An 18,173-nucleotide genomic window follows, 5' to 3' on the forward strand; every position below is an offset into this window, starting at 1 on the left:
GCCTAATTTCTTCCAGAAAGCAGCCCTAGAGACACCTGTTCTCTCATTACAGCGTCTAGGTTTCATCCCTTAATTTCAGTTTTCCTGGTGCACTAGGAGTATTGACTTTTGAAGTTTATCTCATACCAATCTCATGCCAGAAACCTATAGATAGATAAATAGATAGGTAGATAGATAGAGTGTAATAAATATTAAATAAATATGAACTCTAATTTTTTTGAAATCTTCCTATACTAGACTCTTTTCCTATTCCTGGAAAATGCCCTCCATCCTTGAGTGCCACCAGCACTAAATCCCCGCCCTCCCCATTGACCAACTAATATTCTCATTTTTCTGTGTCCCTGTACTCAGCTCTGCCTCCACCTGGTGTCGGACTGACCAATTCAACAGATATGCTGATGGGCATGGGATGCTAGCATTTCTTAAGCTCATCCTATACCTATGGCTATTTATTTAGAGGAAGCAGAAGTATGGCAAGTATGCCATAGAAAATGCAGTTGGGATTAAGACATCTGCTGTGCCCAGAAAATATATATGAATTTCAACTGGGCTTTTCAATGAGTTAATTCAAAATTTGCTGCTTGATGCAACATTAGGGAAATGATGGCTCAGAGATGGAACTAGACTGTCTGCCCTTGTAGCTATGTCTCCATTCTCCTTTGGTTTATTCTTATATTTGGGATATTATCAGAAAAGAAGTCTCCAAATGGTTGTGAATCCATTATGGGATCTTCATTAGAAAAATCCAGTAAGAATCCCATGTACTGATTTTCTGCTATAACTGCAATTTAAATAAGTAAGAGTTGCAGTTTTTCTGAGTATGTTCAAAGTTCAACATGGTGTGGAGCCATTTGACATGCAAAATCTATTTTCAAAGTGGTAGGAAGTCCTGGAGTGTAGAGAAGCTAAATTATTGACCTAGAGATTTTTTGTGATCACTGTACCATCACAACAGCAGTAACTAAGCAGGTACAGGGGGTGTATTGGGTGCAGCTTGCCCAGCAAGGAAGTATATTTATCACTGACATTGTTTAGCGTATTGATAGGTGGTAGGTAGTGATTTTTTAAAAAAACAAATTTTAGTCAATGTTATTATTGTTTCCAAATTTTCTCCAGACAATTTCATTTCTTGCCTACATTCTTTGCTCCCACCCTTTGGTCCTCTATTGCACAGCCACTCTTGAGTTAATAAAATCATCCCCAAACAGAGAAGGTAAAATCAACGCTCAGAATGTGTAAGCATTTTCAGTCACACATTCAAGATCTTGTGAGTCTTAGGTTGAGAGTCTACCCAGGTCTAACTCCAAAAGCCCTCTTTTCTTCCCAGATATGTGAGTAATAGTAATTTTTAAAAAAATGTAGTCTGCTTAGGTGTTAAATGTGTTATTTTATAGGTGATTTCATTTGATATGCACATCACACCAGTGAGACAGCAGGCAGGTGCCATTACCTATATTCACAAATCAGGAGTCTAAGAGGTAACCATGGTCCTGCTGCCGCAGGCAGAAACCAAGCTCTCACCTTCTGAAGGTTGAAAGTCACCATGCCATGGGACTCTCTGCTGCTGGTGGCACTCTCTGTAAAAGAACACTGTAACATTTACCTTTCAAGCTACTACCATGCTACCCTAATGGTGTTCTTCAATTAGTTCGTTTCTGTCTAAGGAAGCAAAGAGAGGTTAAGACCATGAGCTTTGTCACATAGTTTTAAATTCAGACTCCACCAGAGGCTGGCTATGTAAATTTGGTTGTTAACTCACTATTAATCTGTCTCTTCATTTATAAAATGAGGCTAATAATACTTACTTCTAGGGCTATTATCTGCAAGAAAGGAATCTTTAAAGCCCTACTAGAGTGTTGACACATGGCAAATGCCTATAAATTGAATCCTTTATTCAGAATTTTGGTTTTTGTTCTAGTATACCAAATATTAGGAAGATGAAATGAATGGCATTGTTTGCTAGGACACAGTTGTTGTTTTCTTACTTATTCTAATTAAAAGAGTGTGTCATCGATAATGTCGAAGAAGAAGAAAAGCTTTGTTAAAATTTTCAGAAGCTAGAAGTTTGAGTAACAAAACTGGAAGACTTGATATCTATAAACTATTTCAAAATCATGTAAAAGAATAACAATGAACCTCTATGCTTTACTATCAAGCCATATTTTTATTATAACCATATTTTGAGCAAGCACACCAATTATTTTAAATATACTAAGCATGCTACAGTAGGAGTTTTAAGAATTTTTCATGCCCTACCTATGCAGAATTCATTATAAAAGAATTTTGAAACACTCATTCCAATAAGCCATGAAATAACAAGCACATACTACTGCATCATTTGAGAAATACTAGGAATAACTGGATGTTCATACATTCATTACCTGTGAATTCACCTTAAATGTTCAAGACGAGAGCGAGTGTTTGGCCTCTGTCGTGGACCAGTGTGACCCTGTCCTAAGAGTCAAGCACTAAAAAGTGTCCATGCATAGATCACCATTGCATTTCCCCTTCTCTGAGGAGTGACTTAATAAATACCTTGCTATTTCACTGTTATGCACACTTTCAGACATAAATTGAGGAGACATATGGTAGGACCAGTTGTCTCCATTGTCATAAGCTAAGGTGGTCAGAAGTGGGAGTTTAGTGTGGCTGACTCTTTTCCCCAGTCATGTGAGCACTGAGTTCAGGCATTGCCACTTTAACAAGAGCATGAAGTGAGCCCAGCATGGAAAAACAGAAGAACTTCTGCTCCCAACCACAAACTTGGCTCCAGGAGAAAGAAGGGGTCACAGCTGCTGAACAAACATAATGCTCAATGCTCTTACTATTTGCTATGTGCTTTGGCTATTTTATAGTTGCAATTTGTACTACTTTTTTTTAAGATTTATTTATTCATGCATACAGAACTGGGGTACAGGGATGGTGAGAGGATTCAACAGACACAGAGTAGGGAGAAGAATAGGCCGACTGATGAAGTACACTGCTGAGGGGAGCAGCAGGTGGGTCAGGAGAGGTCTGCTGCTCCATGTAGGTCACCTCTGGGGTAGGGATTGAACTTGTGCTGAAGTGGCTTTAGCTTCTGAGTGCTGTGCTTTACCCTGCTGCACCACCACGAAGGGCCCTATTTGATCTACTTTTTTAACAAGAAAATAATTCCTTCTCCCTGATACCAGGGTACAGCTATATACAAAATAATTCCTGCCATAGAGAAGGAAGCATTCAGGACAAGGAGGAAATTTTCCTGTAAACCACAGGCTGGGACCTGCATTCCTGGTCCAGAGAGGGCAGCAGAGTCATCCACAAAGGCATTGCTGTACTAAGAATCATCATCCTCCACAACATGAGTGGTAGAAAGTGTATGTCTAGCCCAGATGTAGAGCTGGTTTAGCAAAGCAGAGGTCATCAGCTAGACGCTGTCAGTGATAACCACATGGCTTGAGAAACGCACACATGCTGATTAAAATTCATTTACAAACTGAGAAATTGAATGAGCCAATAGAATTGCAAGCAAAATCATTTCTCCAGGCAACATGCTACAGATTGTGGACTTATTAGCAACTTAAAAATCTAACACAGTGAAGAATTAAGGATGGGAAACTATTACTTATTCAGTGTTTTACTGCTTGTAATTATTTTTCTCCTTATGCATCTTATCACAGTGGGAGGCATCGTCCAAATGTTCAAGCCAGAGCTGAGATGTTATCTTTGACCCACCTCCCTCTTTGCTTCACCCTCCATGTCTAATCTTGCCATTTCTGAGGCTTCATACCCATCGATCTCAAATTTGTCTATTCCCATCCAGCTGCTTTATCACAAATCTAGCGCAAGCTACCACAGCATTCCTTCAGCCATCTCCAAATAAACCTCCCTGCCTCTGGTTTCAACATTTTCTAGATGGGGAAACAGAAGCAATATGATTCTGGTGGACACACCAAACCCTGGAGGAAAGATAATGAGGGACAGAGGCAGGATTTGAGTTCAGATCTTTCAAGCTTGACATGCACGCTCTTAACTTCTATTCAATGTCCCTCCCTGCATAAATACCCCTGCAATCCCACTGCCCCCAATCACTGTATTATCCTTTGAACCAGGGATCTATATCACCAATCAGAGGGTAGCAGTTTAAATGGAATCCTGATAAATTATTTAAAGTCAACTCCTTCAATTAAAAAATGAGAAAATAGAGACTCTGGCCAGTGCAGACACTTGCCCAGACCACAGATGTAGTTAAAGAAGAGGCAAAATCAAACCTCAGGCTTCCAACTTCTGATTGCTACCACTGTCTCCTACCCCATGGACTAGATGAATGAATTATCATTTTAAAAGTTTGCAATTTAAGGGTTAAACAAGTTATAGGTATGAAAACACCCTTGGCTTATAGTACTACAATTGCCTGGTGTGAGGAATGGGCAGTTTTAATTAAACTTCTGGAATTTTTTAATAGCTGTAAAAGATAATCTAGATGATTAAAGTATGGTTCCCTCATTTTATAGATAATAACACCAAGACCCAGGGAGATAAAGTGTATGATGGGTGGGCCACACTGACAGACTAAAATTAAATTCGTGGATCCTAGTCTCCAATCCGAGTTCCTTTCCAGTGTGCCTTTGCCTTACTGTACCTATACAAAAATGAGCAGATGTGTCTAGAGCAAAACACCACCACAACAACAACCCACACCAGTACACCTGTTTATACACAAGGAGACAATGTTTATCCAAATGTGTTTAATTACTTTCTGAGAGTGATTTAGAGATGCCCAAATTTATGTAAAACTGAAACAGGGGCACAATTGCAGAACAAGCTGATGCTTTTCTATAGCCTTCTAAACCAAAACCAGATTTTTCTACAGGCAGAAAACTTAGAAAATAGTTTTTGAATCTGAAGAAAAAAAATCAGAGATAAATGAATTGAATAAGGTGCTGATGAGCAGAGATTTAAATGAATGTTGTGTACAGAGTTTACTAATTTCCCTAAAGTTTTTTTTCCCCCTCCACAAAGTCTAAATAGGCTATTTGGGTCTATTTTTTCCCATAGCCTCATAGCCAGGTTGCCACTTTCTGGCAAGTGACTTTGGACAGGAAAATAATTTTCTCCTTGAAGATTCATAACCTGCACAAACATAACACCAACAAGCCAGGAGTTTGCAATCACCATGTTGACTCATGAAACATTTGCTCCATAGGATTGTTTGAAAGAATCTTAACAAATAAGAATGTCAGATACGCCTTGGAGCTCAAATCAAGTCTGCTACAGTTTTGCAGACCTAGTTCTGTGTTGAAAAATATCAAGTGCATAAGTGCCAGACAGAGTAGAAAACTGAGACAGGACAGAGTCAGACTTCACCCTCATACATTAAAGCAGGATCGCCTGGTTCACAGCAATAGGGAAGGTATAGAAGAAGAAAAAGGGTAATCACTTAATACTAGTTTGTCTTTCTGAATTCCTCTAACAATGTCTGGCTAAGCTTTGGTTGGGAGAACTTTTTAGTCTTTTGATGTTTCTTCAGACTTCTTAATGCTATCACAAACCATCATCATGACAATGGATTTCAGAAGGAAAAGTGATGAAATTATACCTTTACAGTCCCAAATCCTATAATATTACCATTTAATTTATGAAAAGAAAGAAGTATGCAGATATCTCAGTTGGTGGTTGTAATAATGGATGATCTATGGAGGGAATAAAAAGAAATCCTGGGTCATGTCTTTCGTGTAAATTATAAATGGTTTGCCTTTCCTGCCTACAGATCCCCCCACTATCACTGAATCCAAGAGCAATGAAGCTACCACAGGGCGACAAGCTTCACTCAAATGCGAGGCCTCAGCAGTGCCTGCCCCTGACTTTGAGTGGTACCGGGATGACACCAGGTAAGTGCCAGTTCCGCCTTTCTCCACTGCCCTGCTAGGTGGTCCTAGGGGCCCCAGAGCCATAAAGAGAAAAACAAATTGGGCTGCCTTGATGGAGTCTCTACTGTCAGACTGTTCCTTTCCCTCACCTCTTGATCCAGTGCTTTAAGCCTGAGATTTCATAAGCTGATGCTCCTATGCACTCAAGTGACATGCAAGGAGGTAGGTGGCTAAATAGGTAGTTTCCACCTGCATGTCTTTCATGCCGCTAGCAAAAACCCAGTCCCAAAGGAACTTATTCATTCCTGAGTCTCCACTGTCAATGAACATTGATTCTGATACTATGGGATTTTGTGATGAAAATGAGGACTTCTGCAAGAAATAATTCTAGCTACGCACTCTCCTTTTCCTCCCATATGATGATGAGAAAGAGCCCACTATCCCAATCTTCATCAGTGTTACTTTTTACTCTTCTGTTTTTGAACTCGTAGGATAAACAGTGCCAATGGCCTTGAGATTAAGAGCACGGAGGGCCAGTCCTCCCTGACGGTGACCAACGTCACTGAGGAGCACTATGGCAACTATACCTGCGTGGCTGCCAACAAGCTGGGAGTCACCAATGCCAGCCTAGTCCTTTTCAGTAAGTATGGCAGAGCAGGGCCTCCCTCGGGAGAGGAGGCAATTGTGTTTCACATGAAAACTTGAAATTATGCATTTCAGGTAAAGTTATACAAAAGTTAGAATAGAGCTAATCCATCAAAAATCTAGGCATCTCAACCCCTGTTGGATACTTAAGGTGAGGTTTTCAAGTGGGTTAGCCCACTCTCTTGGATAATTGCCTTGTGTTTCATTGATTTTGTTGATCTGGTTTGGTCTTTCCTGATGGATAAACTCTGAAAATATTCAGAGAAAGTGCATCTTTTTGATGATGGTCTCTTTAAGGAGCAGAGGCGATGTAAAATGCAAGAAATAGATGTCAGTTAAAAAATGACAATGGTGAGCGTCATTGAAGGAGAAATATTTAGTGAGGATGGATAAGGTGCTGAGGGAAGAGAGAGGCTGGAAAAAGAAAGTGTATTTTTAACAACATAGGAAGAAGGGTGAAATGAATGATTAAAACAAAGTCAAATCTAAGGGAGAAAAATAGTTGCAGAAAGGTTCCATATGACAGCAGGAAACATTACTTTTTCTGATATATTTTTGGACTAGAGATAGAATTGTAGGAGCATTTCTGAAGATCAGAGAAAACCCTAAAAGCAGACAAAGGAGGGCTCAATTTTTTTAAGCTGCTGGTGTTTTCAGGAGAGCCCGACTGTACAGCTTTACCCTTGGTACCGTGTTACATTGGACACTTGATTCCCCATCCTGTGGGCCTTGTGGCTATGCACATAGAAGCAAGTTCTTCCTGAGAAACACAAGTAAAGATAGTGGAATCACGGGTAAATTATAACATAATATTCTTATCCTATTACGTAAACCCAAAAGTGAGCACTTGCTGAAACTACATTTGGACTAAAGGATGAAGTCCAGAAAATTTATTGTTGTGGGAGGTGGAGTGGGGAGACTAACAAGTCATGAGGAAGCTCTTTTTTTCTGCCCCAGCTTAACTGAAAAAAAAATCTAGAAACACTGTGGCCAGGGGAGATGCCTCTCTCTTCCCTTATTCAGTTTAGATGAACCTGCAAGGAAAAAAAAAAACCCATAACTTTAGAAGAAAAATCAATTTAAGTGAGTTCCATTGAAATGTAGTACTAAAATCATTTTAGTACTCAAGATACTTCCACACTTACAAAAGCAACCACAACAAACTCCTAAGTTTAAACTTCAACTTTATATTCATGTTCCCACTGACTTCAGTTGGTCACAGTTCGATGGCACACTTCTACATAAATGCCCCACCAGTATGAAGCTGAATTCCTGTCTTTGTTTACTTATCTCCAAAGACCAAACATCAGTGTTCTTGGTTGCAGCTAGAAACAGCAGTATTTCGAGATACTTGAGAAGGTATTTATTAAGAAATGTAAATTCCTGCTTCATTCCTAGCATTAAGGATTCCATAAATAAGGGGGGAGGAGGCTGGAAACAACCTCAACAATGATCTTGAGGTTTTGACTAGTCTAAGGTACCTTGGTTAAACACAACAACATTCACTTAACTAGAAAGGTATTATAAGGGTTGGAAGAGAGAAAATGGTACAATAGGATTAGTTTGAAAAAATGAACACTAAAAATTGGCATTAAAGTAGATTTTCTTCCTATCCCACCTAATAGTGTACATATATACATAATGATCTATTTCAAATAGCAAATTAAAATGATAGCTATAGTTAGGTAGAGATGGAAGACTGGACTACTTGAAGAGGAGAACTAGAGGCAAGAGCTGGGCACAGATAATGGGGTGCTGCATTGGCTATGCTGTCATCACCCTGTTGACAAAGCCCTTTTACAGGACTACAGGACCCCCCCCCCCAAAAAAAAAATTTAGGAAATGTCAAGAATCTTAACAAAAATTTTGAAACTAGGAAACCTGGGAGTTGGGCCAGTGTATCATGAGCGTATTATCCTTAATGGTTTCACAGCCTTCCCCCTCAGTTATATACTTGACACGCACACAGTGCAGGGATGGCAGGCCCCTTCCTGCAGGTCCAGGCCACCCCTCAGGTCTGCCCTCTGTGCACTCGCTCTCCCTGCACAGCTTGGATGGGGCGATAGCTGGGTCTGGTTTGCAACTGATTTGCCTCCTACCAGGAAAGGTAGGAGGTGCCATACTTGCAAAGAAGAGAATACAAAAGGTCATTTTTTAAGTGAAAAGGAAACTATTAAAATTGCCACTATCGTGAAGCAATCCCTTTATTTTTTATACTCAAGGCCTAAATCTGAATTTTAAGGGGGAGGCTCTGACACTTCTAGCACACTCGGTCCATCACCACCAGTTAGTTTGGGGAGGTACACTGGTACAGCCTTCATATCTGCAGCCTTGACCACCGGTTCTGTGGCAGCTAAGTTCATGTAGGGGCATGTGAGTGTGTGTGTGAATGTGTGTGTGTGTGCAGCTAAGTTCACCTAGGGGCATGTGAGGGGGGGGTGCAGAGTGAATAAGAGAAGGAGAAAAGAAGAAGACTAAGAGGAAGGTAGGCAAAGTAGAAAAAAAGGGATTGAAAGTCAAGGTATTTCATGGGAGGAGGAAGCCACTGCTATGGAAAGACTTTCCCATAGACCAGGATGAGGAGGGAGAGGTGCTAGGGAAGGATCTGTGGCCTGAGCCCTGACTGAGAACACTGTGTGGGCAGCGGGTGCTCTGCTGACCAAGCCAGTTCAGAGCTTGACAAGGCAGCTGGCAAGGCGCTGCCAGCAGCAGCAGGTAGAAAGCCAGAGCCCCTGAAGAGCTCACAATTGGCCATCTTTCTTGGTGTGTCAGCACATTTTCAGCGTCCACCACAGAGATATGTGCTGACTTCTTACATAGTGTCAACTGGAGGTCACTGAGACCCCATGTCCTCCATCACCCATGAACATACACCTCCTGCAAGCACTTCTCCTAAAGGGTCAAGCACTAATCTCCTAAAGGGTCAAATGAGTGTGCAGGACTACATTGCATTTATAGTCATTTTCTTCTTCTGAGCCAGTGGAAGCATCCTTGTTAGGCTTTTATTCTCTTACATTCTCATCTTCTGTTTGTCCAGAAACCATGCAACTTCAGTCCAAATGTCCAAGTAATGCCTCATACTTTTCTTCATCCCAGATAAAACCTCATTTATATAATTTTTCTGGATACATGCATCCAATGTGTATGCCTAAGAATTCAGCTCCTTAGTCTTTGTCAGATGGGGAATATGCCTTGTCCAGATGAAGAATTGTACTTCCATCATCAACAGATGTAATAAACACAGATTCCATATTTCCACAGTGATGACTCAGAGAAATTCAGAATGGAAACCTGTTTTATTTGGGTGCTTTTGTTGAGTTATCTTTAAAGTAATGAACCGGAAATAAAAGTAAATTTCATCACTACTTAAATGTCATCACTACTTATCAGTTGAGTGCCAACAAGGTACTCTGCATATATACCAAACACTCCACATACACAATCTCATTAATCATCAGAACAGCCCTATGAGGTACTCATATTCTCCCTTCTGGAACGAGGTTAAATAACTGGTGCAACTAAGAAGGACTGCAGGAATTTAAACTTGGGTGATCTTAGCCGATAGACCAGTTCTAGAACAACACACTAGCTAGATTTGTATATGTGTGGCAATGGATAGGAGAAACGTCTTTTGCACTTTGGAGGTAAAGAGACATATAACTTTTTCTCCTCTTTTCCCCAAATGAGGCCTTTCCACTGAGCAAATACTGTTAAATTCCTTCCTGTTCAGGATCATGGCTTCTGCTGCTGTCCACTCCCATTTTCACTGGTCCACTAGAGACTTTGGTTCCTCTTTGGCATATGGAGATGCTGAACTAATTTCCCAGCCAAGTGTTTGACACTGGGTCTCAGGGCAGGGTGAGGAGGATGGAGAGGTGTTCTTCATCATGTTAAAGAAAGACTATCGTACTGATCAATTACTTTCTACTTTAGAAAACTATGTAAGTACTTTGAGGTTATTGAGCACAAAACACACAAATACAAAGAAATCTACCACATCGGTGGGCAGGAGAATTTTACATTTTCTTTTTAATTTTAAAAGGTCATTAACTTGCAAATCTGCACTTGATTAAATTTCAAGTACTACCTAAATAACCCAGCTCTGAAGAAAATCCTTAATATGAGGGCCTTTTCCTCTTTATTGGAAACCATTTTAAGTTATTATCTTAGGGAGTCAGTGCTTAAATATATACCACTTGATGATGCTAGTTAAGACTTGGCAAAGCCTCTTAACCAGCTACTTTTGGAAATCAGATAATAAAACAGTTTGAACAGCTATTTGAATACTATCCACATGTAGTTTGGAAAACTGCATACAAGCCCCATAAAAGGGCTCTCTGAGGATACAATAGGAAATCAGTGGGCCCTAGAACTAGTTTTAGTTCAGAGAATAAGCATTAAATATGCTAACTCCCAGGAAGACATATAAACTGGTAAATAAGAGAAAATTCTGTCTTAATTAATAAGTGATCTTCCTATATGCATCAACTCCATCAACTCCAGTCTTTGTCATTTAGGTGGTTTAACTCAGAGAATTTTCTTATGAAGGGCTAATATCTATTTAAATGTTTCTTATGGTATCCCAGCAGACTCAGTCAATAATACTCCCCACGCCATTTAGCAGATAAGAAACCCAACCTCAGAGTTCAAGAATTTACAAATAGCCAAGCCTATAGTTCTGAAGCCAAACTTAGGATTCTGTTCCTAAGGTCTTTCCATTAGTTGCTAGGCTGAGTTGGCCTCCTCAAACATCAGCTATTGAAAAACAAGACACATAGTGCCAGGTTCCTGCTGTCTTTGACATTTGAATATTAAAATGTAGAAAATTTCTTTTTCATATTAAATCACATTGACTTTACACCCTTACAAGAGCCCAAAAACCATGTTGTAGACTATAAAATACAGTAGAAATATGGTGAAAAAATAAAGCTAAATGCTAGTATGCGAAAGCATCTAAGGAATGATAACCAGTAGGCTGGAATTAAGAGAATGAGAATAACTAATGGGGCGTGATAAGGCTAAGATGATGATAACAGGGTGGAGCTAAGACTGTAAAAACAAGCTGGGAAACAGTTGAAAAGGCAATGAAAAGAAGTGGGTGAGATAGTTTAACAATATAAATGGTCTTGAGAAAATGAAGGCACAGTGCATTTACCCAGCTGTGAACAGTGTGTTGAGAAAATATTAAGCTGAGTCATTTAAACAGTCTGAATAATAATAGTAATAATAAAAATAAAATACAGTAGATAGAGCATAGGATGGGACAGTAGTCTCCAACTGCTATACAAATGCTGAAAACAGTTCAGCTATTTATTTGCAAAGCTGGAAACTTAATACCAAATAACCAGTGGAGTTTAAATCATTTTTCTACTTGACAATTTTGTAACTAAGACGCAATTGTTCAAGGGACTGTTATGGACCTGCTCCATTTTAATGTACTTAGGAAACTTGGGCATTTAAACTGTAACTTTCAGCCAAGCTAGGAAAACGCTCACTCTGAAAGGAAAGTGGATTTTCAATAGAATGAATGCCCAAATTCCAAGCAAAATCTATCCTTTCTAAGCTGATGGTATAAGATGGCAAGCTGATCAAGGTTGAATGTGTGTGTGTGTGTGTGTGTGTATTTCTGTTTATGGTTTTGATTTCATTTCTCTTCAGTCTTTAACAAAGTAGTTTCTTAGAGAATGTAAAAAAAGTGTATACTAATTATATTCCACAGTTGGGTTCAGGGGTAGCAAGAAATACTACCTATCCTAAAGGAATTAGATTTGAACCTAGGGTTTTGATGAGATAGAGGGTGTCTTAAAGTTTGACCTCTTTCAGCACATTTAATTTCCAGTCAGCAGCGTGGGGATGATGGGACTCTGAGGGACACATAAGCTAGTATTCAAAAGGAAAGCACTTATTACTCAACAGGTATATCAAGCAAATCTGACTGGTTGATCAAATTTCAGATAATACTGCAATATCAAAAGAGGGTGGAATTAAGGAAGAAACTGAAAATAAAATGTATCATGCAAAGAAACTTACAACTCCTGCACTGATAACAGTAATGTAGAAGTAAAAACCTGAAGGAAAATTTGAATTAGCATTATCCAGAATAAAGTGTTCAGCAGGTGCTTGGCTAAACTGGCATGAGCTGTAGTGCTTCAGGTGCAGAAGGGCACCCTATGCTACCATAGGTCCATAATAAGCTAAAGAGACCAGGCTTAGGACCAAAGTGCCTGACCTGAATTGTGACTACTGATTGAAACACCCTCAGCCCCACTCTCCCCCAAAACATAATCTTGGTGATAGTTTTTTTTTCCTAGGAAGGGTTGGATCTTGTTTGTAGTATACCACAATATGGTTTTGTTCTTTCCTCTAGCTAATTTTTTAAAGACTTTGGATTTTACATGTTAAGAATAGCTCTAATACTTTAGTGTAAGAAGGAGAAACAGACATCCTACGGGAGATATAATCCTATATGCATGAAAAGTTATCTGTTTTATAATTGACTATTAAACATGAATAATATAGATGTATATACATATATATATAAACTCTCCATGATGTATTTTTTCCCCTTTAGAACGTGTCTTACCCACAATCCCCCATCCCATTCAAGGTCAGTATGAATTTTATCACTGTAGCTCTGTTGTTGGGTCATTCTCCATCATCTATAATGTCTAAAACACAAAGGAGGGAAATTCATTAACAAAATTCACATACAATAGAAATTGTTTTCTTAAGCTTTCCAAAGAAAGGCAATCTATTGCCCCTTCATCAGTTGATACCCATGTAACAGGTCTGTCACCCAATGAGACTTCAGGTTGGTCAGGGGAAGAAGATGCTAACCACAAAAGGCAATTTTTTCCCTGCATTCAGTATGTATTATAGACTTTGTAAACTCTAGGAACACAACCAGCTAAATTCTTTAGCTCATAAAAGTACAAGTCCCCTGACCATGCTCACATAAGGAGGTTTATACAATCCAAATCCAAAGTCATTGGTTTTAATTGTAAAATGAATTTATCTATAGTAAATGATTTAGCTCAACTGAGATGATTTATTAAAATCTGGGCCAACTCAGGGCTTTTTATTTTAAGACATAACTATTTTAGAAAACACAAATTTTCAAAAGAGGTAGTTATTTTGTATTCCTCTTCATGAAATTTTATACACACTCAAATTAAATTTGGCCTCCTGCATCACATTAGATGCAAGTTGCTGCTCTAACCTTCTAGCTTACGGCTATTTAAAGGCAAATTGGCAAATAAAATTAAAACAATACAAAAAAAAATCGGAAATGAAACCAACCTACCATTGAAATTAAATTCCAGAAAAGTGATTTGCAAATAACATTCAAGAACTGAGAAAAAATGGAAAGTAGGCCATGCGGGGCCTAGTAAGGAAAAAAAAAATAAATCCAATTAAACATGATTATCAAATACACTATAAAGAAAATGTGCTTAGAATTAAAGGTAGAAACCTGCTCATCTGAAGTTGGGTCACTAAGACTTGTCCAAATTAAAAATTAGGCCAGAATTGGGTGTAGACACTCAGTGTCAATAATGTAATATGTTGCATATGCCTATGCACATATATGCAAACTTATTTTAATTAAATTGGAAACTAGAATTATAAAGTCTCAAGGATCAATGAAACTACTTGATAAAAAAGTAATTCCTACATTTTAAGAAGTGTCCAAGCTATTTTTAAAAGAACTCTGTTGAATAAAAACCTCCCCTAAAACTTCAATGAAATCTGTTTCTTATCTCAGTCACTAAAAATAGGACTGTTAAAATGCGCCTGTTTTTCAGACTTGACATGAAATTCAGTGTTCATGGAAAATATCCCATTTTGAATTCCTGACGTGCCACAAGTATTTTAAGACATTTGTCTTTTTGTGCAGTTGCAGAGATTGACACCATGTTATCATGTTGCCATCGTGTAAATATCTTGATGTGACAAACAAGCACACACACCATCATCCCAATGAATGCATTTAAATCGAGGTCAGGCTCCCTCCAAGATGAGCTTCCTACAGTGTCTGTCACTGTGACTCTAGGTTTCCTTTGTGAGAGCAGTCCTGTAGCCACAAACGCTAATATTTTATCTGATCATGCTTTATGATATGTGGAACAGTGAACAAAATGAAGCCAGTCACTGTTCACAAAGGACAGCTGGTGGATACTAAAAAACAGTCTGGACTAGGGATGGAACATGTGGGATTTTGTTGAACTTGATTTTTTCCCCACAAACTGACTTGTTGATTGGAGAATGACCCTAGTTTGATTTTATATTATAGATAGACTGTAGATAGCTTCCTTAGATCCAATAGTTTTAGAGAATATAGTTTATCTGACTACTAATTCTTTGAGCTTCTGCTGGTAGAAACCGAAAAGCTGTTCATGGAGAATGGGATAGCTGATGTGAGAGATTGGTCTATAAAGAGAAGTGTCCTGTTAAGTTCCTGATTCCTTACAAAGACTTTAACTTTTGAGAGATCAAATCTTTTCTCCCTCTCTTTCCAATCAAGATGGTGACCCATGTGAAATGCAGTGGGAAAAAGTGTTAACCTAGGGTATTCTTGACCCTTTATATAGTGCCACTTATGTGCCCAGGTATATAGGAAAGACTTGCCTGCCTCACTACAGTCCTAAGTCTAGCACAAAACACCTTTAATTAATATTACATGTTGCCATTCTCTTTGTGGAATCCAATATTTCAGCCCTAACCTGATAAGACATCCATAAGCAGTCAGTTGATGTAAACGGTCAGAAGGGTTTTGCATCAATTCATTTTCTTAAGGTATTTTGAAAGCAGGAGAAAGCCCCACAAGTCCTTTCCTGTCTTGGCATCACAAAGAGAACTTTCCCTCCTATTTTCCAATAACAAGAAATACATGTTTCATTTCAACTGCTTCATTATTGCTAATGTCTTTTATTGGAGGGTCTGCCCTCCTAACCCCAGACTGCCCGGGGGGCAAGATAGAGTCACAGCAGAAATGTAGCCCTAAACCCCTCCAAGCTGTGATTAAACAAAAACCAAGCTCAATAAATCAAATGTATTTCCCTTGGGTTTCCTTCATCATATTGCCTGATTTTCTGCAGTGATAATAATAATACTGGAATTACACCAAAGGATAATTTGTATTGTCTGTAGCCAATCAGAAATTTTCAAATGTCCTTTCCTCTCATGCCCAAAACAAAGCAACACACACACACACACACAAAATGTGTACTTCCCTGCTCCTTAATTTAAAAGAGATATATAAATAAATAAAGCAAATAGTGCTCCATTCTTGATCTGTTGCTGATAGGTGTTTTTTCCCATTAATTTTAATTTAGGTTTATTTATTCTGAAATGAGTCCTGAATTGCATATATTTGCATAACTACCCCTGACTCTATCGCTGCAGAAAAGCCACTGAATTGTAAAATGAGGAAAGAGCCAGTTCCAAATGTCTGAGGGAACCTTTTTCACTTTGTTGGATTCAAATCATTTCCTGGGGCCTCTGAATACTAGGAAATAATAACTCCACTCCTCTCTCCTCCCCATCAGCTTACTTGTGCACAGCCCTTCATGATAAAAGTGCTTGGAAAGATGGCCTCACATTTAGGAGAGCTGTAGGTTCCAAATGAGGTGACAAAACTGGCCTCAGGAAGATAATATGATGGGAAAGTGGAAAATGAGAACAGAACTAGGACAAACTACCATTGTTTTGTTTTTATCACCCTCAAGTGAAGAATTCCCTTGAGCTCAGAGAGCTCTGGCTCTCGGGGGTCAATCTAAACAGCTTCTGATCTCTGCCACCTAAAAAAATTAAATAAATAAGAATCCTGGAATGAGTCTCACTTGTTTGCCTCCCATCTGATTATTTATCCCAAGTGAACAGCCTTTCCATTCACTAACCCCATGTGGCGAGTGGGTTTGGGAAATGTTGAGATTATCTTCCAGGCTCAGGCATGGCACCGGGTTTGTTCACAGCTGCTTGCCATTCAGTTCCTGTTTTTCCATTGATAAAACACATTGCACATGGCTGGGTTTGCATGATTAATACAGCTGTCTGAAGTGCTTTCTGAAAACAAAACAAACAGCCCCCTCCCCCCAATTAAAGTTTTTTAAAAAATTAAAATCCAACCCACAAACAAACTAGGCTTGCAGAAATCTGAAGCCTGCCTGGCAAGTTTCCTCCCCAAGGGAGTATAGTGCTGTTAGCGTCAGGCCTGGCATCTGAGCAGCCAGATTTCACCTGCAACAGGATGCTGGGACATACCTGTGCTCACCTGGCACTTCTAGGAAGGGGTTCTTATAATCAGACTTCACTGTAGTGACAAGAAAACTTTGAGGAAAATCTCAAAGTTACCCCATGCTACGAAGATGACCAAGCAATCCCTACCTACATCATCATTTTTCCCCCTGTGGATTATTATACGGAGTATCAATGAGAAAACACCTTCTTTCAACTGCTTATTATAAAAGTTTGAACTTGCCTGAATATAATGGTCAAAGAGTAATAACTGTAGCTAACTTAGGTAGAAGCCCTCTCATGTACCAATAGCGTTCTAAAGATGTCAATACAGTAAATCCCAACCTTAGGAAACTAACAAATACTGACTCCCCTGCTTTTTAACCATCAAAATCTACCCAAATTTTAATCTGCTCCTTCTGCACCCTGGCACCTTATAAATATCCACTATGAATGTATTCAATTTCATTAGATAGTTTCTAACGAGCTTAAACATTGATCTCATTTGTTTTATGTGTAATAATGCTTATAAACCATATTACTGAGTTACCTTAGTTCATGTACTTTTATGAAGGCCATTTCCAAATATACTCAACACACTGAGATGTGTGCTCAATTCACACAGAGATTTATATGAAAGGTTCATCTTTAAAAAAACATGAGCTAAGCTAGCTGGCATCAGCACATCTAATTTCACACACTTATTCAAGCTGATTTACATACACACCTCTATTAATCATGGATAATTACTAGCATTGTTCTCCTTAATTCAGTTTTTCCAACTGTGAAATGGGAAAGAAATTATATTTTTCATGCCTATAAGCCCAAAGTGGTGTTTTAAATACTATATAAATTGAAGCTCCAAGTTCCTAGAAAGAAAGCTGATTGAATTTTAAGTAATTATATTCAGATCCACTTATTACTTACAACTTTAAAAATACTGACATTTAAAGATACATCCCATTGCCTGGATATTTGCTAAAACGAAGTTCGGTGAGGCTTTATTACAGTTTGATGCTACAGCCATAGTGCCAACAGAAGTTTCCCAAGGCAGAATCAAAAAGACCCATCCTTGTCTGCCACCAGTAGAATGAGGTGACACTGAAGGGGGGTTGCAACAGTTTCCTGTTGTGTGGTGGACACCTACACACTCACACGCCCTCGGGAGACATACAACATGCAGTGCCCACACATCACCCTAATCCCAAGTCAGCAACCTGAAGAAGCTGCCTTTTTGTCAGGCCACTGGTATAAAGCATGCTGAAGAAGGGTTTCCGTTTTAAAATAAGTCTCTTCTTTCAACTGACAGATGGGAACAAAAGCTTTGTTTTCACTGATCAAACTTAGGCAGCTGTGTCAACACAAATACACAGCAAAATTAGGGGCCATGGTTTATGCACATAAAAATAATTGAGTTGATCATTAAAATGTGATAACTACCCCCCA

The 18,173-nt window shown here is 38.9% G+C and overlaps 1 protein-coding gene across 3 annotated transcripts in view; it reads left to right on the forward strand.

Moving 5' to 3' along the window:
• The window catches only part of LSAMP (limbic system-associated membrane protein), a 699,268-nt gene that overhangs the window by 657,153 nt on the left and 23,942 nt on the right, over positions 1-18,173 (forward strand). For 2 of the 3 annotated variants that reach the window (XM_012731264.1, XM_012731261.1), the window contains 3 exons: positions 5,750-5,870; positions 6,341-6,489; positions 13,066-13,101. In XM_012731264.1, the coding sequence (XP_012586718.1) occupies positions 5,750-5,870; positions 6,341-6,489; positions 13,066-13,101 (306 nt within the window). The remainder of the gene's footprint in view (positions 1-5,749; positions 5,871-6,340; positions 6,490-13,065; positions 13,102-18,173) is intronic. The other variant, XM_004675198.2, reaches the window with a different exon arrangement.

The sequence above is a fragment of the Condylura cristata genome, unplaced genomic scaffold, assembly GCF_000260355.1.
Source record: "Condylura cristata isolate star-nosed mole 26May11 unplaced genomic scaffold, ConCri1.0 scaffold00003, whole genome shotgun sequence".
Lineage (NCBI taxonomy): Eukaryota > Metazoa > Chordata > Mammalia > Eulipotyphla > Talpidae > Condylura > Condylura cristata.